This window comes from Pongo pygmaeus, chromosome 8 (assembly GCF_028885625.2).
Source record: "Pongo pygmaeus isolate AG05252 chromosome 8, NHGRI_mPonPyg2-v2.0_pri, whole genome shotgun sequence".
NCBI lineage: Eukaryota > Metazoa > Chordata > Mammalia > Primates > Hominidae > Pongo > Pongo pygmaeus.
The window spans coordinates 109719413-109745063 of record NC_072381.2 but is presented as its reverse complement, the minus strand read 5'-3'; the positions used below and the strand labels follow the sequence as shown (position 1 = coordinate 109745063).

At 41.4% G+C, this 25651-nt stretch overlaps 1 protein-coding gene across 1 annotated transcript in view; it reads right to left on the bottom strand.

Moving 5' to 3' along the window:
- CFAP58 (cilia and flagella associated protein 58) overlaps positions 1-25651 on the bottom strand; it is a 105566-nt gene that overhangs the window by 23446 nt on the left and 56469 nt on the right. Inside the window, exon 15 of the mRNA XM_054435952.1 lies at positions 24343-24447. Coding sequence (XP_054291927.1) covers positions 24343-24447 — 105 coding nt within the window. The remainder of the gene's footprint in view (positions 1-24342; positions 24448-25651) is intronic.

Genomic DNA, 25651 nt, shown 5'->3' with positions numbered 1-25651 from the left:
TTTATTCTAGAACTTTTAGGAAGTTTTTAAAATTTAGTGTATGATAAGAAATAGAACTCTAATTTTTCCAAATATAAATCCCATAACACTATGTCTATGTTTCTCATATGTACTTTATTATACTGTGCTGTGGTTATAGTTACTTGTTTACATGCTTGTCTCTTCCACTAGACATTGCCTTTGTCACATATAAGAACTGTTCCTGTGTCTTTCTGTATCCCTAGAATAAGCATAAGACCTGGTACTCAGTGTTTGTTGAATGAGTGTGTGAATGAAAAGAAGAATGAATGAATGATTAATGTAACTGACTAAACAACTCTCTGCCATTCCCAGTAGTGCCCTCATTCAGATTACATCAAATACACTCAGTAAATCAGAAAGAACCTAGCAGCCAAACTGGTACCCAACTAATCATGACCACAAAACAGAACTGTGCTCATCAGTGTGGTAGCCACTAGCCACCCGTGGCTATCAAGCACTTGAAATGTAGTCTGAATTGATATTTGCTTTAAGTGTTAATACACAGCAGATAGTATAAACTTAGTACAAAAAAACATAAAATATCACATTAATAAATTCATTTCATGTTGAAGTGATATTATTTTGCATAAACTGTGCTAAACAATGCTATTAAAATTAATTTTACCTGATTATTTTTACATTTTCTTATTGTGGCTACTAGAAAATTTAAAATCACACATATGGCTCACATTATTTTTTAGTGGACAGCACTGAAATAGAGCAACAATGGTGTTTTTTAGATGCAAAAATGTGTCCAGTTTCACATATGCCTAATTTGAACGCAAACCAATCACCTCCTTATATAAATAATGGCATGAAACTAGATGAAAAAGTATGAGGTCATTACTCTGCACAGCCGACAACTTGGAAAATTAGACCTCATGCAAATTGTTCCATAAAGCACTTAATAAAATTTTAGGGAAGTAGAAAATTGTGTATTAAGTTCTGTAATAGAAAGAAGATTCGTTTCCAAAAGAAGACTGTAGGTGAGAAGGTAAATGTGAAAAGCAAAACCATAAGAAAACAACCTTTTGTTGTCAGGCTCCTAGTGTTTCTGTTGCACCGTGGACTATCACTGGATCAGCCTGTGTGATTTTAGTGGTCCTGGGGCTGCTCCCTTTTTAATGCTGTCACTCTTGACTGGAAAGTGATGATTCTAGTATAGCCCCATTGACACTAAGACCCATGTGGTCCAGTCACAGAGAGCTATCATGGGCAAAGAAAGCGACCAACAAGTAACTTCAGGCTAACTTAAGTACATCATTCGTGTCTTTCAACTATTGTGAAGGGGATACATTATCCACATCAGAACTTAAAACCCCCCTTCCCTCACCATGTGCAGCCACCCTCACGTTCTTGACTTCAAAAGCTCTAGAATAGCTCCTTTCATGTGCTGCCCATCTATCCACCCCTCACTGCTATCCTGATTATGTACCTGAAAAGCCAAGGGAATGACTCTGCAGGGGCAGACCCCTCCCCAAGTGGGAGGAGGGGCTGTCAGTGAGAGAGCCAGAACCCTCAGAGCAGGCGGAAGAGTAAAAGCTGTGGGAAAAAAAAATGAGTTTATATTTGTGTCCTGTCCAAGTCAGCCAAGGCCTGGAGCCTCACATGCAAAAGTGTAGTGATTCTATGCCTAGCCCAAGAGTCAACCCGGGTAGGTAGTAGCTCAACAGATGAAAAGATCAGTTTTTATAAAAATAAAAGTGAGGGATGATATAAACATGTACCTTGAGTTGTTTTTTACTTAAGAGAAAGCGAAGTTGGGTGAGACCTAGCAGAATGAAAGAATTCACACATCAGAGAGCCACAGTAATATTCAATATCAAAGAGGAATTGAGGCTTCTCCAAATACACATCAATTTCAGAAGTGACGCTTACTAAGGGATCCTTAACAAGGAAATTCTGATAAACAAACCTGGGGGACAGGAGCTGATATGCCACAGTAGACACTGGCATGCTTTTTTGCCTTTATCTGGCTGACATATTACCCCTGAAATTCCACAGCTAGTTGAATATGAATGTCATTAATTCAAGAGCTGGCTTTGAAATGCTCAAGCTCCGTGGTCTCCCTGTCTGAATGCAGGCTCACTCACTCCTTTGCTCTCTGCCCTCACCACCACGACCCTACTCAATACTCCCACTGTACCAGCACATTAGCCTCTGCCTGATTTCATTGCTCTCCCTCCTCTTCCTCAACTGCAGAGTCAAATGCTTCTGAGTGCCCCCACCTGCCACCCCCTCATCATCAGCCTCTGTGACAACTGCCATGCACACTCCCAGCACTACCACTCTCCTACTGTGGGGTCAATCACTCAGCTCCCTGGCCACACAGTGCTGCTGGAGGGCAATGCAGAACTGTACAGAATGGAGCTGCTACAAATTCAACAAAATCAATGGATTCTCTGTGCCTTGATCATTTGTTTTCTCTGCTCAGCAATTCTCATGTCCATTTCTTGTGAACACCTGGACAGTGTCTCCTGCAGCAGCGTCTTCAGACCTGTCTTTGGGATCCCAGTCTCACCTCCAACATACTTGCTCGGCAGATGGCCTGATCTAAGCAGACAGAAGATACCTTAATTGACCCCAACCTCCATCACAAGACATCAGTGCTACCTAAACTCTCTCCACCTTCCCGTCCATCTCACATGAAAAGCTGGTAGCCTTCATCCTCTTGCCTGGTATGTGCATGTGAATAAACATATGCAGACACACACCCATGCACAAGAAACCACACATACTATCCCCAGGCACATCCACAAACATGCATTCCTATCTTGACCCTTGTCTCTCTTTCCTGGGCTTGCAACTTGCTCTCATGCCTGTCATCCCATCCCTCTCTTTAAAATGTTTACCAAGGACCAGAAGAGCACGCACCACTCCATTAGACTCAGGGAGCGGGGCTGAGACAAAAAGGAACAGAGGTCTTGCATGGCTTATTCCGTGTTTCTAAATTGTTTGAATCTTTTACAAGAATGTATTTGTGTTTTATATGTGTGTTTTTACATTTTTTCCCTCCAATGTTTCATAGTCAAATGTCTCCTACAAGTAACCCAAGTCTGCTGTCCCCATTGTCTCACATCTCTTTCCTTTGGGGCCCTTGGCTGCCAGACTTCCATCCCCAACAACTTCCCAGAACAGGACTCTCACAGGGCACTGGTGAGCGACTTCCCTGTGGGCACATACTTCCCTTGGTTATACTTCTCCTGGCAGATGCTGACAGTGATGACCTACTCCCTCCTGGAAGTTCCCTCCTCCCTTGGCCTGTGTGATACCACCCTTTGAGTTCCATTGCAAAATCAGACACAGTCCACTGCCAGATCCTGCAAACAACCAAATGAGCTTTGCCCTTCCTTCTCCTAAAATCCAGAAATGTAGTTTTGTCTAAGCAAGGAATACAGAGCCTCTCCATGTGCTTATGTGTGTTTGCATAGGAAATGTCATCCCCTCAACAGCACACTACCCACTCTCACACAACAGCCAGTTTCTCTACGATCCCCACTTCAGGAAAAAGCCAAAGATGATAAGGTCACGCCAAAGTTTCCATAACCCTCAGTGTTGTTGAGGGAGCTTCTTCACACCCCACCTCTATATACACCAGCCAAGGGCCACCTGGCTGGGTCCTCCCTCCTCAGCCTCTCCCTACTCCACCTCTGTGTTTCTGGGGAAGGGGCAAAGATAATGTTCTAGCTGAACAGAATTTTGAAAAATGAAGAGAGGTTTAGAGCACAGACAAGGCATGGGTGCATATTCTCTGTGGGGAATTTCATTTTCAGAGACAGAAAAGAAAATCTATATTAGAAAACCACAGTCAGGTAAACGTTGTGAGTGTGTGTTAGAGATTAATCAGTGTGAGCACTAAATGAGGTGCTGTGGGTAGAAGCGCTTTGCGAAATATAACTTGTCAGACGAATGTTAGATCCTTCCATCAACATCCATCTCACAGAGTTGTTGAAGACCGAATGAGACAATATATATAAAATTGCTTTGTCAACTAGAAAAAAAATTTATAAATTGTCATTATTCTGTGATATTTTTGCTCTCGCTAGATTAAGAGTCAGACCATGGCAATATTGAAGAAAATTAATATACCTGCTAATTTATTTTGAATCCACATTCTTGGAACTGTTTTTATAAACTGAGAATTCTAATTAATTTCCATCCTCTCACCTTTTTTCAGATGAATAGATTGAAATAAACTTCATATTCTATTAATAACCCAGCCAAGTTCCTAATGACTGTCAATTAGACCACCGACTTTGGACTTAAGGCCTGAAAGTCATCTTTTGTACCTGTCTACAATAACAAAGCCAGTCAATTTTCTCTTGTGACTATTTTAATTTCCTTCATTTCAATCTCCTTGGGCATTGTAACAGCAAGCTTCCTCTGCAGTGGCTTCTTGGCCATTCACTCTGCTGTTAAACTCTCAGGTTTCTAAAAACCCAACATCATTTCCATTATTCCAACTAATTTTTTAAAATAACTGATACTGTAAACAAAGCAATAAGTGAGGAAATAAAAACAAATTGAATGATTGTTGGAAAGGAAGAGGAAAATAATCACTTCTTAAACAAGGTATGATTACATACCTAGAAACCCCAGAAAATTAACTGAGAAGCTATTTAGTATGATAGGTTGGATACAAACAAGTATGCAAAAATCAATAGCTCTCAACATGCCAGCAATAACCAACTGGAACATGTAATGGGGTGAAAATGTCTTTCTTCATAACTGCCAATCTCTATCAGAGGCACAATCTGGAAGAGTGAAATGGAACGAAAGGATTACTGGAGTCTCTAGTTTTCCTGTGATTTAAAAAAAAAAAAATTTGCAGCCTTTTGTAACATGTATTTTCTTTCCCTGTTTTGTTTTTTTTTTTTGTTCTGTTTTCAGCCTGGGTTCATCAAAGTTTAAAGAGTCTTAAGGTCCAAGCTTCAGCCTGGATAGCTGGGGGGAGTAGGGAGGGAGAGAGGATGATGGAAGAAGGGAGGAGAAAGGAGGTGTGGGAGGAGGGGTGTGGTATGGTGAATGGTCCCCAAGGCAGCGAATTGGTTTTGTCAACCTTGGAGTTATCACTGACCAGGAGGAAAGACCGAAAGCCATCTTTGACTCTCCTCCCTTGACCTTCACAGGGATTCAATTTCTAAGTCCCCTATGCTGGGCTTGTTTGTTTTGTTTTGTTTTTCAGACGGGTCTCACTCTGTTGCCCAGACTGGAGTGCACTGGAACCATCACAGCTCACTGCAGCCTCGACCTCTGGTCAAGGGTGATCAGGTGATCCTCCCATCTCAGCCTCCCAAGTAGCTGGGACTACAGGTGAGCACCGCCACATCCAGCCAATTTTTGTACTTTTTATAGAAACAGGGTTTTGCCATGTTGCCCAGGCTGGTGTCAAACTCCTGAGCTCAAGCAATCCACCACCTCGGCCTCCCAAAGTGCTGGGATTATAGGTATGAACCAGTGCCCAGCCTATGTTGGTCTTTTTAAGATCTCACGGATTTGCTCCTTTCTCCTGCCCAGAGCCTGTCCCTTAACAACATCCTCAGTACCTTGGGCCCAAATCACAGCTACTCCTTATCTGCTCCTTTAGCCCCAGTCTCTGGCCTCAGTCTTCTTCCTTGTCACTTTTACCAAGTCACACTCTTGAACAGCTAATGTCCTGCAGAATGTAGGCCTGGACAGCCAACCAACCTCAGTTAGGATACAGGAGTCACTTCTCACCACAGACTGCACGGGTTTGGGTCCCGACTCTGCCACGGAATACTGTGTGACCTTAGCCATGTTACTTGATCACTCGGAGCATCAGCTTCCTCATTTGTAAAACTGGTCTAATACTTAAAAATTCTTAAGAGGATAACATACATAACAAAGGATTGGACACCCAGTAAAATAATAGGCAACCAAGACCTGTTAGCTGCGGCTATGGGAGTTGCGGTCATTGTCACTATTAGAGTGCATAGTTGTCTCCTGGAGCTAGTGTAATGCCTATGCTTGGTCTCTAAGATATATAATTGGTCCCACCAAATATATCTAAAGGTACCCTCCAAAACAGAATAGCCAGCTGTATCTTCCTGCTACTCAACCACATTCCCACACCCCAGATGTGCTCACCTCTGCCTCAGAACATTGACTCTTCATCTGTCCTCAGCCTGAAATGCCCTTTTCATTTGTTTCCAAATGTACCCTCTTCAAAAGCATTCTATTATTCTGCCCATGTGCTTCCATGGGCCTTTTCTACACCAACACCACCACCATCATATGTAGTTACTCTTCTTCTTACCCTGTGTGTCTAGCTCCATCCTAGGCAGTTTAAATCAGTTAGCTCATCTGATGAGCACAGCAACCCTATGAATTAGGTGCTGTTCCTCTCGCTGCCTTACAGCTGGAGTCACTGGGGCTTTGAGAGGGTTAGTTACTTGCCCAAGGTCAGAGGTAGTCATTGGTAAGACCAGGACTCAAAATAGGTCTCAGCTCTCAGCCACTGTGCCATCCTGCCTTACTGTATGTTTTTAGGCAATAACTGGATAAGTCATTTTAACACCTCAAGGCCCAGTCCAAATATGTCCTCTTTGTCCTTGAGGAACCCAGTTCTTCCTCATCCCCCCTGCTCCTATTCTTTTGGTATGCACAGCAGTTTTAAACAACAACATCTCATTATATACCGTCCCAGACAGTGGCTCTACTGCATAATTAGGCACTCCCTATTGTCAGTATCCAGAATGACGTGTTTAGGTGTCATTATGTATTGTTCACTGAATGGAACCGTAAGGTAATGGTCTGGATTTTCACACACTGCTCACGGAGATCAGTCTCATTTCTTCCCAAAAATACCCAGAAATCTTCTCAAATAGATCATAAATTTCTTGCAGGTAAGGACCATGTCCTATTCCTTTGTGTCTTACAAACTTCTATAGATATTATAGATACCCCGAAATGCTTTTTGGTTTATAATTAGTCTTCCAAGCAGGCTGTCTTAATTTAGGGGAAGGCAGTTCTCTGGAGGTGTTCAGGACAAAAGGATGTAAGAGGGAATGATCTATTATCATCTCAGAACAGACAGTACACTGGCCCCTACACGTATTGGAGGAAAGTGTTCCAAACTGTCAGAAGCCAAAAGCAAACTGAGTCTGATGATATCAACATAACACTTAATATGTTACAGATTTGGCACCAGCTCCAGAGAAGACTGTGTGTCAAGAACTCAGAAAAGGACTCCCAGGCATATAGGCAGCTCCCAGGCTGTTTCCTACACATTAAATACATGCAGAGTAGGGAATATACATATTTTAATGCATGAAACATGAGCCAGACTTGACACCCATCTATCAGAGCTGCTTTAAGATAATAAAATCAGCACTGCCATTATAAGGAGAGGGAACTTGATGACCCACTGGAGATTTCTTCCAATCTAAACGATTCTATAAATTCCCCTAAAATCATAAAAAAGCAGATTAAGGATTCATGTAGGTGTTTGGACTATAAATACAAATTAATTTCTGCTCCACCTGCAATTTTTCTCATCCTTGTAAGAAGCACCTCCGTTTCTAAGATATTTCTGGGTAAAACACCAACAGAGGAGCTAAAAATAGATAGGACTCTCCCCCGGGTCCTTGTTGGCAACTATTTTCTTCTAATTTCACAAATAAATCCTCATCTTGAAATAAACTGAATTGAATCTTGCTGCTGTCCAAAAACATTTATCACTGAAAATCTGTTTTGTTTGGGGAGTAAGATATAATTGTACATAGATTCAATAACAACCTAAATGTTCCACTGAGAAATTCTTTATTGAAAATGTTTCGTTTGGACTCTAAGTAATCTACTTATTTCCTTTTTCAGTTACTGGCCATGTTATTGTTATTTGTTTCTAAAAAAAAAAAAGCTTGAATTGCTTCTGATACTAGAAACATATTATTCTGCATCTTGCTTGGTTTTATGCAACTTAATTCAAACTGACCCTTATAATAGAAAAAAAATATTTTTAAACACTCCTTTACCTCTTACAGCTCAATAACTATAAATATCAAAAGAAAATAGTAAATGTTACATTTTTAAAAGACTAATTTATCAACTAATATATTTTTGGTTCACATATTTGTTCTGATTCAATATGAAGTCAGAGACCAAAATAAAAATGAACAAATGGATGGTGGATCATGTTTCCAAATGCACAGGAATAAATGCATATCGCTAAGGAAATGTACTCAGTTATGACATCACAGCTGTTTCTCCTACAAAAATAACTATGTCCTACAGCAAACCATAATTTCCTAAATAAAGGGAATAAAAAATTAAAGGAAAGAAAAACATGTCAGCAATAAAATCCAAGGGTAGCGACCAGATGCTGGCATATTAAAGTACCATATCCAACAAAGGATTAAAAAAAGAAATCTTAGTACAATTATTATATGTCAATTAAAATAAAACTTAAGAAATCTTGTACCACTTGATGACTAAATGCAAAGTATCACCACTCAATCTCCCCAAAGAAAGGAGACTGTGGTACAGTGTTGAACAAGAGCCACTTGTAACTATGATCCTGGATAGTCCTCTCCCACATTTACTGTGGGCTTGGCCATGTGACTTGCTTTGGCTAATGGGACATTGGTAAGTATGACACAAATGGAGACCCAAAAAGTACTTGCATATTGAGGCTTGCCCTTTCTTGCTGCCTTGGAGACTCTAAGGCTGTTACCATGAGAATAAGCCTGGGCTAGGCTGGTGGAGACAGGTAAGTTCAGTCACTCCTTCCCTCTTGCCAACTGCCAGCACCAACCACTGTACATGTGAATGATCCCACCCAGATGAACCAGCTTTGGGCCAATCCACCAGCTGGCTGAAAAAGCACATGTGAGCCCAGGCGAGCCCAACAGAAAAACAAGCCAGCTGAGCCCAGCCCAAATTGCCAACTGACAGAATCACCACCTAATAAATGATTATTGTTCTAAGGCACGAAGTTGTGGAGTGCTTTATTATACAGAAAAAGCTAACAGATACTCAGACTATCACAGAGGCCTAACTCATGGGCACAGTAACTAAAGGGTCAGACACCATGGAAGGAAAGTGAGAGACTGCTCTAAGAATGGATGGGTCTATGCAATTACTCCTGAAAGGGAGTTCACATATGAAATGCTGAGTCAAGCTATGTCATTTATAAGCTACTATGTATTTTAGAGGCTCTTCTAAAATTTTTGTTTTATTTTATTTTATCCTATTTTATTTTTTGAGATGGAGTCTCACTCTGTCGCCCAGGCTGGAGTGCAGTGGAATGATCTCAACTCACTGCAACCTTCGAGCGATTCTCGTGCCTCAGCCTCCTGAGTAGCTGGGACTACAGGTGCGTGCTGCCGCACCTGGCTCATTTTTTGTATTTTTAGTAGAGATGGGGTTTCATCATGTTGGCCAGGCTGGTCTCGAACTCCTGACCTCAGGTGATCCACACACCTCGGCCTCCCAAAGTGCTGGGATTATAGGCATGAGCCACCACACCCAGCCTAAAATTTAAGTCTAAAGTACAATACCATGGTAACAACAGCTAACATTTATTAAGTGCAATCCTTGAGTTATGTGCTTGATAAAGATGATCTTGTTTAATTCACACTAAAACCTTATGTGATAGTCAGTACTATTACCTATACCTTCCTAATCAAAACCTGAGGCTTAGAGAAATTAAGTAAGTTCCTCTGGGCCACACAGCAATTATGAGTGAGCTTGGACTCAAGAACCTGATTTGCTCGAGTCATATCCCCTAATCACTAAGGATACCACCTTGTGTAAGCCTTCTTTAGTCTATTGAGCTGGGAATTTTCTGTACCAGGAGACCTATTCTCTCTTCCTTGAATCTTAGATAGCCAGAAAGAGCAGACCCAATAATGTTTACCCACCCAGTCAAAGATTTAGAGGAGCTGGAATGGACGGTGGACATAGTGGGTCTTGCCCAGGCTAGGAGAGCAAGAGAGCTTCAGCACATAGGCAGGGGATATATAGCACATAATGGCCTGGGCCATCAGCAATATGTGGCTCAAGTCTCAGGCTGCGACCAACCAGATGAGCAATGCCCTTTTTCCATTCATGGGAGAGTGGGGAGGTGGAAGGGAAAAGGAGTCTTAGAAGGGGGCTAGTAAAACAGGTGGAAAGTTGGACAGAAATTCATTTCTTGTCATAGGTATAGAAGGTGTGTGCTTCTACATGATGAGTGCTGAGGTTCCATATCTACTACTCACTTAATATACATCACCCCTTTATTAATTGAACCTCTGCAGTCAGATCTGCTATTTCATGGACTTCTGACAGTTTAAAACGTCTCAATCCTAATTCTTAAAATTGAGATGAAAATGGAAGGGAGGAGGCCAGGCGCGGTGGCTCGTGCGTGCAATCCCAGCACTTTGGGAGGCCAAGGTTGGTGGATCACTTGAACCCAGGAGTTCAAGACCAGCCTGAGCAACATAGCAAAAACTCATCTCTACTAAATACAAACAAATTAGCCGGGTGTGGGGGCACAAGACTATAGTCCCAGCTACTCAGGAGGCTGAGGTGGGAGGATCACCTGAGCCCAGGAACTTGAGGCTGCAGTGAGCGGTGATCATGCCAGTGCACTCCAGCCTGAACACCAGAGTGAGACCCTGTCTCAAAAAAAAATATATATATATATATATATAAATGTCTAAAAAGAGAAAAAGAAAATGGAAGGGTAGAGAAGGAAGTCAGTCAAGATATCCCTTTTGAAAACTACTCTTTTTTTCTTTTTTTAACTTTTATTTTAGTTGTAGGAGTACATGGGCACATATGTTATATAGGTAAATTGTATGTCGTAGAAGTTTGATATACAGATTATTTCATCTCCCAAGTAATAAGCATAGTATCTGATAGGTAGAAAAACCACTTGTTTCAGAACACATAACACCAATAAGACCCTTGCTAACCAAATTGAAGATCTGGACTCCAGCAGTCATCCGTGCCTCTCCTCAGGTTGGCTGAAATTACAAGTATTTAAGGTACTTACAGTTTAAGGTATAAACCGGTTTTTAAACTCTATCTGCCTAATCGAGCTTACCAGCGCCAATCTCTTTTAAGAAACTCCTAATGCTTGCAGTACTCTAATGCTATGGAAGTTATTCCTGGCACATTTAGAGAGAGCTACTGAGAGGGAATATGAGAAGGCATTTGATAATTGAGTACATTAAGTACACCTAGGCAAGTTTGAAAGGACACACGTTGAGAAACTTGTTCACCTTAATGAAGCTGAACACAATCGTAAAAAAAAAAAAAAAAAAAGGCCCCAAACATCTGCATATTAAAAGTCTGCTCCCTTAAGGGAGACCAGAGTCCTAGACAATCCTGCACTATTATCCTTTTTCTTACACTTTCTGAAGGCCCATAAACCTATCTGAGCTTTAGTTTCCTGATCTGCAAAACAGGGTTGTTGCAAAGATTAAGACAGAAAGTACCAGTTCCTAGATTTTGGATTTCTTGGACCTATATATTTCCTCCAAAATCTTGGAGGTACCATCATAGTCTTGCCAACTTCTTCTTATGCTAAATTTTTAACGTGAAAACCAAAAAGAAAGAATCTTAGGTAACAATGTAGTGTTTGCTATGTGCCAGGGACTATTCTAAATGTTTTATATATGTTAATATAATCTCCCCAATAACTCTAGGAGATAGGCATGATTGTCCCTGTCTAACAAAGCAATGAAGTCGCCACATACACAGGATCCATGCTCTTGACTAAGAAAATCATCATGCCTCTTACCATCATCTCATAAAGGAGAGGAACACACAAACAATAAGACAATGTCATCTCAAAAAAGGAATTTTCAAAAGTAAAAAAAAAGGACACAGATAAAAGAACAGTCCCTAAAATAGAGAACTAAATTAGCTTTATGCTACACAGTTCTTACTGTGCTCATTTTGTTACAGACCAATGAATACTGCATTTGGGACCGTATCGTTTCTCCTGGCCCTCAGATCAGCATTTGGGAACCACTAAGATACAATGCCTGGAAAGCACTTTGAAAATGTGCCCATCAGAGGTTAAGTGTTGCTGGAGTGCTACAGGATCATGAGCAGTGTGACCTGAACCCACCCTCTGAGAATGTTCATACTCAGGCTGTCTTGGACAAACCAAGTAGGTAAAGGCATATGGTGCCCCGCAGACAGTTACAGGGAGGACATCTATGCTAGCATTGGCATTCTGTTTTCTGAACAGCCTGCCTCCATTTGCTCCTTCCAACCTCCCTGGCACACAGAAGCATGTGCAGGAAAGCAAGCATTCCCAGAAAGAAGTGGCAGCCGAGAAGCAGGCCCCAGGAGCACGACAGGGACGCAGCCTCCTCAACCATTCCCAGCACTTTAAATGTCCTTCAATGAGAGCATCAAGGCTCTGCAGAAGCTATTTTCCCCCTCGCATCTCATTCTCCTACCCCTTGATTTTAGAACAGAGCAAAAACCCACAGACAGCCTTCTATTCAGTGGTTTCATCTTACACTGTACCTCTCAGTCCCACACCATCATCTAGTGAGGGAGCATCTTCAACTATTTCAGCCCAGCTTTGGGGAGGATGACCACTGAGTTATCCACTAATAAAGCAGGCACGAATTATGTTTAGTGTAGGCTACACTACCAGCAACTGGGCCATGCTATTAGAATTCTGCCTTCCAGATCTTAAAGCAGTTCCTTAATAATTGAATAATTACTTTGGTATCTGAAGTGGGGGAACAAAGAAGTCATGGTAATGGAATGTTCAGTGGCTGTATTGGGAGGCACTAAAGAATAGTGGTGAGGGGCTCTGTTCTCGATTCCAATGACTAAGGTTTTTTTTGTTGTTCTTTTTTTTTTTTTTTTTTTTTTTGAGGCGGAGTCTCGCTCTTTCGCCCAGGCCGGACTGCAGTGGCTCTATCTTGGCTCACTGCAAGCTCCGCCTCCCGGGTTCACTCCATTCTCCTGCCTCAGCCTCCTGAATAGCTGGGACTACAGGCACCTGCCAACATGCCCGGCCAATTTTTTGTATTTTTAGTAGAGATGGGGTTTCACCATGTTAGCCAGGATGGTCTCGATCTCCTGACCTCGTGATCCGCCTGCCTCGGCCTCCCAAAGTGCTGGGATTACAGGCGTGAGCCACCACACCCGGCCTCCAATGACTAAGGTTTCTAAGAGGGGTCAGCAAATGCTTTCTGTAAAGAGCCTGGCAGTAACCAACACCAGCTTTGTGAGCCATTCAGTACCTTCACAACAATTCAACCGTGCTGCTGTAGCACAGAAGCAACTGTGATGTTCCATGAATGAATGAGCCTGGCTGTGTGCCAATAAAACTTTATTTATGGACACTGAAGTTCAAACTTCATCACAATTTTATACGTCTTGAGATATTATTCTTGTGATTTTTTTCTAATCACTTAAGTATATAAACACCATTTTTGGTGCAGGCCGTATAAAAACAGGTGGTAGGCCAGATACAGCCCACTGTGGGCCATAGTTTACCCAAACCTGGTTTATCATTGCAGCTCTGATATTTCTTAAGCACAGCTCTTGGGCAAGATTTGTTTTCCTTCCTCTGTGAACTCTTGAACAAGTTTAGTTCCCTTCTCTGTGAAATGAAACAACAGCAGCATTAGCCTCATCTGGGCTTCCAGTGTCTGCAGTGAAAGCAAATGCAGTGAAAGGGCAGCACAGAGTACACTGAGTATTGAATGTACTCAGCATTCAATCGATGTGAGCTGTGACTGCCACTTCCCTCTACTCTTCAAAATTCTCTGTAGCTTCCACCAAATCTATCTGTGCTACCATCAAACAGGACCAAGGATTGTCATGTCTCTTGTCAACAAAGAAACACTCTAGACTTTCATACAAATGTCAATAGCCTTCAAGAGTTTGTGGGATGCTAAAACATCCCTCAAATTCTGGATGCATTCAATTGTCTGATTACTCCTAGATATTATCAGTCCCTGCAGTTTAAGAGCCAGGGCCAGAGGGTGAAGTTATCATCCTCCGAACTACAAATAATGGTATTTCTTGAGCACTGGCCAAATCTCAAGCATTGTGCTAAGTGCTTTATGTCATTCTTTCCCTTAATCTTTACAGTAACCAAAGGATGCTAACAAAATGATGAACTCCATATTTCAGAGGAGAGCAAAGCGTAGGAAGGTTAAGCAACAAGGCCAGGCCACGTGCCTGGTCGCCAGGAGGTGTGGGGTTCCATCCTGAGTCCACCAGCACCACAGCTGTTGCTCTGAAGCATGAAGATCTACCACGAAAGAAATCAACTTCTAGGGCATGAGTGTTTCTCAGACTGAACCAGTAACCTGAATCCCTGGGGATCTGCTTAAAATGCAGATTCTGATTCATTAAGCCTCAGGGGGTCCAGGGATCCTGCACTTCTAAAGAGCTCTCAGAGATGCCAGTGCCACTGGAGTCCATGCTTGGAGTAGCAAGGCTCAAGATGCAGTGAGAAAGGTGAAGTTTCTCCATGAATGACCAAGGCAATCTATACATGATAAATTCAATGACCACAGTGTTCTTACACCACATGCTGTGGAAGAGCCTTTGGAAGCAGAATTCTAAGATAAGACTCAGTGCTCCACCAGGTACCCATTATGTGGCCCTGGTAGAAAGACTCAGCCTTCATGTAGCCTCCTGGCCTACATGTTCCCTTGTCTATAAAGGGGACTGGTGTGCTCTTCTGGGGTTGTTGTGACAATTAAATGAGATAATACCTATACAAGCATTTAGAGCAATGTTTAACACAGTGTAAACATCAAACAAGCGTAAGATAATGAGGAGATCAAGAAAATTGAAAGCCCTTATGAAAGAATTATCTAAAAATGAGCTATATGAGGTTCGTTCCCTCTGCACAGCTAATAACTCGTGCAGATCCATTCAAACCCTCCTATCATTCAAGCCATTTTACAGTTAAATAAACCAGACTTCCATCCAGTCAGTCATAAAATTAAATTATAGGGAAAGTTCACCTTGAAAGGGCAGGGCTCAGATGCCAGCAAAGAAGCAGTGATTTCCAGTTCAGTTCATGATTTATTTATCTGAGGGATATGCCCATTACTTAGGCCTCTAGGTGCATGTAAAAGAACACATGTGACAATTTCCTAAAGCAACACGAACCTGAACTCCACCAAGGCAGTTTTCTCACCTGAACCATTTCAGTGTCACTGTTCATTAGGTAGTGTGCTTCCACTCATCAAAACCCCCCTAACGTAATTAACCCTTCTGGTAATACATCACTACTTCCACACATTTAGGGAAAATGCCTCAGTATTCTCACCATTTTAATAAAATTTTCTGGGCAGGATGATCCAGTTCTATCAGTCTAGGAGGTCAAGTTTGTTTCTTTTCCCCAAAATGAGTCCCAGGTAGACCACGCATCATTTCACCCCCACCATCTGGCAAGCTAACAGTCATTGTGTACTCACCACCATGCGCTGCTGCCTGTGCATAGGGAAAGCACAGTGCCTGGCATACGGTAAGCACTCAAAGGATGGCTGTCATTAGAACACACTCAGGGTGTGAACTACATACAGTATGATCATGTCATCTGGTTCCTGGCAGGTAACTGAAATGGCAGCAGGTGGGTAGAATAGAGGAAGGCCTAATGGGAACTTGGCTGGGAAAATGCCCCTCCTTTTCTAAAGTCAGATTGGCAATGCATACCTTAGGTGAATCACTGAGTGAGTAAAGGGATCTACCTGGTTGGTAGTCCCCAGGACCTGCCAGGAGACCTGATCTCACGTAGCAGGTATTTTTGCTGCCCTGAGCCTCCTCCTCACAGCCCATCCTAAATTTCATGATTTTGAGCTGACATGCCTGGTGCACTGGGAGGGCGCACAGTTCCCAGAACACTCTAGCAGCTTCCACCTCAGGCACATGGGTGTCAGCGTTTCTGCCTCAGGCCAGGGCTCCCCCTCAGTCTGCCTTTGGAAGCAGCTCAATATCCCCAGGGCAACTCTCAACCAGTGGAGAATGGGAGTCATTGAACAAATGCCCAGTCCTCTTTCCTCTGATGGACAATTTTACCCTCTTTCCCGTGTGGTTCCTCAGAGGAATCCCAGTGGTATTAGAGCTCAAATGCCCATGGGGTGACCCGCTCCCTCCCCCTCCACCTCCCTCCCCATCTCACTTTCCTGCTCCCCAACTCCAGCTTCCTGCAACTGCCTCCCAAATGCCCAGACCCCAAATCTGCGTCTCAGTGTCTGACTTGAAGAGACCCAAACTGAGACACCTGCCCACTCCGGAGCCTTGCTTAGAGTCCCGTAGCATCCTGTACAGTATCACAGCCCTTGGCACACTGCCCTATGGTTGCAGAGCTAAGAGGTCCTTCAAGGCTGGGACGAGGTCTCTGTCACTGACCCCGGAATTCCGGGCGCTCAGTGACTGCGGTGGGCAGGCCGGCAATACAAGGTATTCCTGCTGCCCATTCACAGGGGTGGGGAGTGTTCAGAGACAACCCTTGGTCTTTTTAACAATTCAGAGAAGACCTTTTCTGCTTTAGAAGAGTTTATAAAATAAAATTAAGAGTTATTAGCGGCAAGACAAAAGGCATCTTAAGAAAGCCCATCTTCCTTGAAGCCCACCCACCCTGCCCCACAGAACACAGCCCCTGCTTTTCTGCCTCTCTGTTCACATCCTTAGAAGAACACAGCCTTGCTCACCTCTGATTGCTGCTGCATAGCACCTACAGCCTGAACCTTCTCCTCCCTCCCTCTTTCCCTTTTGATTCTTGGGCTCTGCACACCTATCAAGGAATCACAACAAAGAACAAGATTAAAGAAATCAAAACTAGTAAAGCCGATTGTGTGGCTGCTGTTTCTTTATGTCTCCTTCTCCCCCAAGCCTTGAAGCTAGAGGTTGTAAACTATCCACTTGCGGGCCAAGGGTGGTTGGCAAACTTGTTTCTGGGAGTCCCATACAGTGTTTTTAAGACTGTCAATGTTTAAAACTCAGTATATTGAACATAAAAATCTGCATTTCCAGCTCTTTAAAAATTAAAGATTTGACAACATCAGCCTGCCGTTAGTTGGGGTGGGATTAGCTGCTTCCTAGGGATGCTTCCTAGGACTGGGGCCCATAGCCCGCCACGTGCTGCAATCCCCACCACTCCCTTTGGCCTCTGACTATGAGGTGCCTACCAGTTGCTGTTTCTGATCATGACATGCAAAATCCACCTCACTCTTTTCTTGTTACATGCCTTGTCCTGAGGGTAAGTGCATTTGAACTTGTTACCCCATATTTAAGCATTTAGAAGAAACAATTTGAGTAGCTCTGAGTGTTCATCATGTTTTAAGTACCTCGAGCAAGAGGTTAGAGCTTCCTACTCCAATGCTATCATGCCTTATGCCCATTATTAGAAATGCCATCTTGATGATGATGATGATGATGATGATGATGTAATGATACCCAGATAATGGATAGCAGTCACTCAAGGCATATATGCCTGCCTCATCCCACAGATGCCTTTAAAGAAAAAAGAAGTCATTCATCCTGAACGATTCAGATGAGATGAGGAACAAATGAAGCAGCAACAGCGAGGAGAGGCCACCAGGAGGCACGCTTCAGGTACGTTTCCATTGCTCCTGCTTCTCTGAAGGGGAGAGTAGCTTGGTGAGCAGAAGAAAAGAAATCCTTCCCGTCCATACCTTAGATTCCAATTCTGGCAAGAATACAGACTTCTCCATCTCACCACTGAACCTATAAAGTTAGTCTCAAGAACCATTTTCATGTTAATCCCAAGCAAAGAAAGAACTTTGACAGACCCACATGAATCAGCCTGCCTCCACAAACAAAAAGGACACTGACAGGTTGCATCAAGTTTATAGATCCATAAACCCACAGTAAATACCAGACTCCTGCAAAGTCAGAAGTCAATTAAAAAAATGCAAAGGCCACCTCTCAGAGCTCAAAGACAGAACTTAAATGACTGTGCAACATACCACTTTCTGAAGGACCATAATTCTTCCAACCTTTAATAAGTTGCTAGACAAATATTTGTGGATGAGAAATTAGGGATGTGATGATCAACAAGACAGACACCAGAACTCCTTTGCGAAGCTTATAGTCTAACAGGAAAGAGTCATTACATATTAATTGCAACTATTTCATTAATTACAAGTGTGATGAGTGACATAAGGAAGAAGTCAAGTTACAGGAACTTGTACCAAGATACCTAACCTAGGAAAAGGGGCTTTCCTAAGGAAAAAATATTTAAGCTAAGACCTAAAGGGTGGGCAGGAGTTGTCCAGGCAGAGAGCCAGTCCATCTATAATGAACATCTGTGTGCCCAGTACTGTATCAGGCACTGGGATTAGAGAGGAGAACTGGGAAGTGCCCCTCCTCAAAGAGTTCACAGGCAAGTGGGGTTTGAACATAGGCTTCCATCATACCTGCTGCTTGGAAATGATGGGGTCTCTCTATCACCATGTAACAGATTAAACAGTTATTTAAAAATTGCTGTGATACTCAGAAGAATTCAACCCAAAGTCTTCTTAATTGCAAAATGTCCTATTGTGAGTACAGAGAACTTCTCTAATATTTTAATTTTAAAAGATGAAATTGAGAAACTGTCAAATCCTGTGGAACACTTGGGGCTTCAGCAAGATAACAAGGCTTGTTGTCTGGGGTTATGCAAGCTGCTGAGAAAAATTACGGCAGGCACAGGGCAGCCCAACCATTCCAAACACTAAATAAGGAATTGATTAAAAGGGATTGAGACAGGACATTAAACTTTGGAGGCCTGGAAAAACTGTGTTGGTTATTAATGATATTAATAATAGTATTATTAATAACATTGTTAATGAGAACTAAGAATTCTATTAAACTTTTATGTGTACTAACACAATTCTATGGGTACTATTATTGTCCCCAACTTATGGATGAAGAAACTAGTGAGTCAAGCAAATAAGAGATTTCTGTTTATGGCAATATGTCAGACTAAATAACATGAAAACTAATGTCCACAAAGGATTAGACATGCTGAGTAAAACAATTCAGCACGAGTTTTAATCACAAAACAGAGTTTTCAATTAGTTTGCTCAAGTGTCAAAATCAAAGCCTGAACTGCATGTTAGAACAGTGAATAGTTATATATTGCGGCTGTCCCCTAAGGGATAGCTGAACAAAGGGCCTGGATTTTAGTGGCCACAAGAAGGCAAAGGATAAGGTGTTGGCCCTGTGTGAAGTGGGTGTTAGCACTAAGATTTCTCAGCATAAAGTTAGTGACTTTTAAAAGTTTCACCCTTGGCAAAAAGATACAATACATAGAAATCTACCCACTGGGACAGGAAGACCACAAGGAAACCTAACTATCTCTCCTGGGTTCTGGGTGGGGGAAAAAAAGAAAAAGTTGCTTCCCTAAGAATTTGTATCCATTGATCTTCTGTCACAAGAGTTTGAGGTTCTAGTATATGTTAGCCAAGTAGTCCAAGAAGCCCAAAGTGAGAATTTAACATTAAAAAAATTGTTCTAAGCAAGTGATATCTTCTAAGGCACCTGGCAGAAACAAATGAATGGACATACCCTTAACCTGAACCATTCCCAAGTCCCCAAATAAAGGCTTTCTGAAAATGAGTTTGCAATCCAAAATCACAAAACACAAAAGGAAAAATCCACCATGAGGGAAAGTCAGCAGTCACAACAAACAGGAAAACCCCTCGAGAACTTCAATAATAGAACACTCAGATTAAGACTATAAAATAAATTTTTGAATTAATTGGGGACATGAAGGACGTAAAACATGAGAAAAGATCAAGAAACTATCAACAAAAACCAGGCATATGTGAAAAAGAATCTCTATAAAATAAAAATAAAATAATTGAAAATAAAATCTCAGTGGATTGACTATTAGCAGATAAACACACTGAAAGAATTGGTGAACAAGAAGATTAAGATTAACACTTTGGGAGGCCGAGGCCAGCAGATCACTTGAGGTCAGGAGTTCGAGACTAGCCTGGCCAACATGATGAAACCCCATCTCTACTAAAAATACAAAAATTAGCTGGGCGTTGTGGTGGGTGCCTGTAATCCCAGCTACTCAGGAGGCTGAGGCAGGAGAATCACTTGAACCTGGGAAGCGGAGGTTCCAGTGAGCCAAGATTGCACCACTGCACTCCAGCCTGGGTGACAGAGTGAGACTCCATCTCAAAAAATAAATAAATGAATAAATAAATAAATAAATAAATAAAGATAAAGCTAGGAAAATGTAACAAAGAGTTAAAGAGAAGAAAAACATCAACTAGGTCAGTAAATAGGAAAAAAGAATAAGAAAACCCAACGTACTTCTAATAAGAGTTCCAGGAGGAGTGACTAAAGACACTAAAGAAGAGACTATTCGAAGACACAGGAACCCTCAGATTCAGGAAATGGAGTGTGTTCTGAACATAGTAAGCAAAACTAAATTAATACCCAAATGCATTGTGCTGAAACTCTGAAACATCAAAGGCAAAGAGAAGATCTAACTATCAAACAGAAGAAAAGGCAGGTCACCTAAAAAGGAGCAGAAACAATTAGACGTACAGCAGACTTCTCAGTCAGATCACTGGAAGCTGGGGACACAAAGGGCCAACATCTTCAAAGTGCTAATAGAAATAAGATTTCAAGTTAATCATTTACAAATAAGGCCAAATTAAAAACATTTTTAGACAAGTAAAGGAGAGTGTTAACCATTGAAAAATCTATTGGTTAAAGAACTATGAAAGGATATACTTCAAAAAGGAAGAGACAGAACCCAGAAGTAAGGAATTGGAGATATGTAGAAATAGAAAACAAAAGAACTGGTAAACATCTTGGTAAATTTTAATAAATTGACTCTATAACATAATAGTGGTGACGGCTGATTTTGGAAACAGCAGGGTAGCTGCAGTTAAAGCATTCCAAATCCTTACACTGTTTGTAAGAAGGAGAAAGATATTGATCAACTTTAGACTTTAGATTTGATGTCAACTATGCATGGTGAATTTCTAAGGGAATCTATGAAAGCGAAAAACAAAGAATTAAGATAATGTATTTAAGGGAATCAGAGACAGAGAGAATATTATACTGAGTGGTGGTAACTGTTGAGTAAAAGAAAAACTGTAAAAAGGGAATAGGTAGAAATGGTTAGTGGGAAGACTGGTAAACGGGAAAACAGAACATAAAGAAAACTCAGTCTGATAGAATTTTTTTGAGCATTACAAAAAATCAGGGAAAATAAGAAGATAGAAATAAACCTAAAATTATCAATAAACAAACTAAACACAAAGACAAAGATAAGATTTTTTTAATTACAAGATATTCCTAAAGTACAAAGACACCAAAAGTTTAAAAGTAAAAATATAGGAAAACTACTTTTCAAAATCCAGCCGATTGAGCTATGTTAATATTAGGCAAATTTGTAAGTAAAAATATTATTATGAGAGTTCTTACATAATACGAAAGGAGCAATTCAAGCAGAAAGAAATAAAAATTATAATCTTATACTCACCTTATCATGATCTAAAATGTTCTTAAAGCAAAAAATGTCAGAGAGAAGGAGAAATAAGACAAATCTCCAAACTTTTTTCAGTGATTAGGCAGACAGAAAATTAGGAAAAGTACAGATGTGGACAATACAATTAACAAGGTTGATCTAACGAACAAATAGAGAACACTGAACCCAGAGCATTTAGAGAGTATGTATTTTTTCAAACAGCAGGCGTCAGGTATAAAAACTGACCATTTAGCTGGTCACAAATCAAGTTCAACAAATTCCAAAGAATCTGTATAATACAGACCACAATGCAGAAAAGTGACAAATCAGTAAGTAAAAGAAAACTTAAATACATATATATTTGGAAAATTTAAAATATACTTTTAATTATCCTAAAATATCATAAAATATCTCCTAATTATTATTAGGAGAAATAGTGAATATTTATTAAGACTTACTGTCAAAGTAGAAGTAATTCTGAAAATATACTACATTTAGGACTAAATGAAAATTCCCCATATCAAAACCTGTGGAAAGGAACTAAATAATTTTTTTTTTTTATGAGACGGGGTCTCACACTGTCACCTAGGCTGAAGTGCAGTGGCACAATCACAGCTCACTACAGCCTCGAATTCATGGGCTCAAGCAATTCTCCCACCTCAGCCTCCCGAGTAGCAGGGACTAAACGTGCACACCCCCACGCCTGGCTAATATTTGTATTCTTTGTAGAGATAAGGTTTTGCCATGTTATTTAGGCTGGTCTCAAACTCCTGAGCTCAAGCAATCCACCCCACCTTGGCCTCCCAACACGCTGGGATTATAGGCATGATCCACTGCACCCAACCCTAAATAAATTATTTAAAAGACATTTTATAACTGAAATATTTATATTAGAAGAGAAGACTGAACATCGATGAGCTGAGCATTAACCTTAAAAAGGCAGAAGAACCCAGTAAACCCAGAGTATATAGAGGGAAGGAAATAATAAAGTTAGAGCAGTCCATGAAATATAAAACAAACTTATAATACAGATGCTTGGCAAACATAAGATTTGGTTCTTTTTAAAACTAACAAAGTGGTGATAACAGAACAGACAAGGAAGTAGAAAGCGTGAGCTCTGGAGTGACTGCCTGGACCAAGTCCCACCCTAGCACTTACCAGCTGCACAAACTTGGGAAATGATTTGTGGCCAGCATCAGTGGAACCACAGCAAACTCTGGACTGTCAAAGCCCAGTGCCACGTACTAATTGGTTATCCTTACAAGACATCCAAACTATGTACTCTGATTAGAGTATCCTCCTCCCATTATAAAAAACAGGTATTATTATCCCCATTTTACAGATGGGAAAACTGAGATTTGTACAACGTATGTAATTCTCTTAAAGTCATGAAATTGATCAAGGATTGAAACTGATTTAAGACCAGATCTTTCTGGACTCCAAAGTCTACTCCCTCAACCACACAGTAATCTACAAGAGAAGAGGAAAATCCCTGTTGGCCATTCAGTGTCATGATATTCTGGAAGGCTGTTTACTGTATCCCCAACTTTAGGGTAAATATCTTTCTTAAGGTAGACTGTAAAACAGAAGGAGCAAATGCCCCTTACTCATATATAGAAGTTCCTACTCCTACTAATATTAACCTAGTGATTAAAATTATGGGCTTTGGGGCTGGGCACAGTGGCTCACACCTGTAAACCCAGCCCTTTGGGAGGCCAAGGCAGGCAGATACTTGGGGTCAGGAGTTTGAGACTATCCTAGCCAACATGGTGAAACCCCATCTCTACTAAAAATACAAAAATTAGCCAGGCGTGGTGGCACACACCTGTAATCCCAGCTACTTGGGAGGCTGAGGCAGGAGAATCACTTGAACCTGGGAGGCAGAGGCTGCAGTGAACCGAGATGGCGCCACTGCACTCCAGCCTGGGCAACAGAGCAAGACTGTCTCAAAAAATTAATTAATTAATAAATTATGGGTTTTGGAATCCAAAATAACATGAATAATTGCTAATATTTATTAGACACCATGTTACCATAGATAATACTAAACCCTTTCAATCCGCACAATATCCATTTTCACAGGTTCTGTTATTGTCCCATAATACAGACTAAGAACATCAGGTGCAATGAAGTTAAACTGACATAACAACTGGCAGTATTCCAAACCAAGCCATCTAACTTCAAGAGCTGACATTCTTATCCACGCTAAACTCATGGGCCCTGACTTCCTCGGCCATCAGCTGGGGATGACCACACCTGCTTCCTGAACTGCAAAGAGGAAATGGGACCAAGTAGGTAAAGCCACCAGCATATCTGGGCATGCAGTAAGTGATGATGATGATGATGACGGCAGTGAAGAAGATGGTGATGATGATGACAGCTGGCCCTTGCAAAGATATAGGCCTAATTGCTACAGAACAGTTTACTGCATAAAATCCTCAAAAAGAAATCTCTTCTTCCATTTCACTCACACAAATCTTCATGTGAACAGATCATTTGTGCTCTATAAGAAAGCTTATTTTCAAAATCAAAATCACAGCATGTTGCATTATATGAAGATATGAAGAAAAATGTTTAAAAGAATCTGATAAATAAAACAGTAGAGAAGTGGGGTGGGGGTTGCTCACATTACCCATTGCAGTAAGTCTAGCCTTGAACTTAATTTTCCAGAATTCTTGAAATATCAGTGATCGCAACATAAAAGACCAATTAATCAGGCTGCGCTTGTTCTTTATGTGTGAGTCACTGTTGCCATCTACAGTTAAATACAAGACATGCAGTGCTGCCAAATAACTGACTAATTCTAAAAATGTAGTCCTGGAGATGGTGGTGCTAAGGCAATCCACTTGTACAATGAGTACAGAAAACAAAAATGCTACCTGTAGGAGCAGCTCTTTTTCAACCACCTCTTCAGTCTTGCTGATGAGACGCTTCTGCAGGGTGTGAATCTTCTGTATCAGCTCATACGCATTGGGGTCACTGGCCTGTCCAAGGGGAACAACAATAGCAGCTCAGATATCATCAGCTTCGAAGCACTGAGGTCTCTATGTAAAATGCACATTGTCTTATTAAAATCTATTGCAAACCTGCAGACCTAATACAGAGAGAATTAGAACCAAAAATAAAGTATAATAGATGATATAATCATAAATTCCTGTCCCCAAAAAAGCAGACTGCAGTTTTCCTAATGTTTTATCTATGGCATTAGTTATTCTATAAATACAAAGTAAATATGTTTATTCCACCAGTGGCAATAACAATAATGGTAGCTACTATGCTTGATATATGATTCTTTGCCACCATCCAGATACTATGCTAAGTGCTTTTTACACAACATTATACCTTAGCTGCAGGACAGCCCTAGGAGACAGTATGTCTTCTCCTTTTATACTGATAGGACAACTGAGGCTGAGAGAAACTAAGTCATTTACTCAGACTGGCAAGGCTCAGAGCTGGAATCAAGCACAAATATGCCATGCTCCAAAGGCACAGGTCTCAATTCCTATGCTCTGAGGCTTACCCTACCATCTCCTCTGTTTACTTAATTTTCCAGAATTCTTTTTGTTGTTGTTGTTATTTGAGACAGGGTCTCACTCTGTTGCCCAGGCTGGAGTACAGTGGTGCGATCATGGCTCACTGCAGCCTTGAACTCTGGGGGATCAAGCAATCCTCCTGCCTCAGTCTCCAAGTAGCTGGGACCACAGGCACGTGCCACCACACCTGGTTAATTTTTTTGTAAAGACAGGGTCTCACTAGGCTGCCCAGGCTGGTATCCAACTCCTGGGCTCAGGCAATCCTCCCACCGTGGCCTCCCAAAGTGCTGGGATTACAGGTGTGAGCCACTGTGCCCAGCCCCTAGAATTATTGAATGGAATGAAGCAGGGCTCCCTAATTCACTCAGCCTTAGGATTCTCCTTTGGTAATTGTCAACAGGAAGATTCATTGCAGTCTATGATGGGGATGGCTTCCAGGATGTGGACTTCTGCTGATTATTGGCAGCAGAACACTACCATGGCATTTAGCTCTGAAATGGAATTATCAGTCCACAAAGCTTTGATGTTCCTTCACTAGTTGTGTACAATTCAAACAAGATATACAGTTATAAATTGGTAATTTGTCCTCTACACTTTCAGCCAAGGCTTCACTTTCATCTGTACTGACATTTTGAATTAATCTAACAGCTAAATA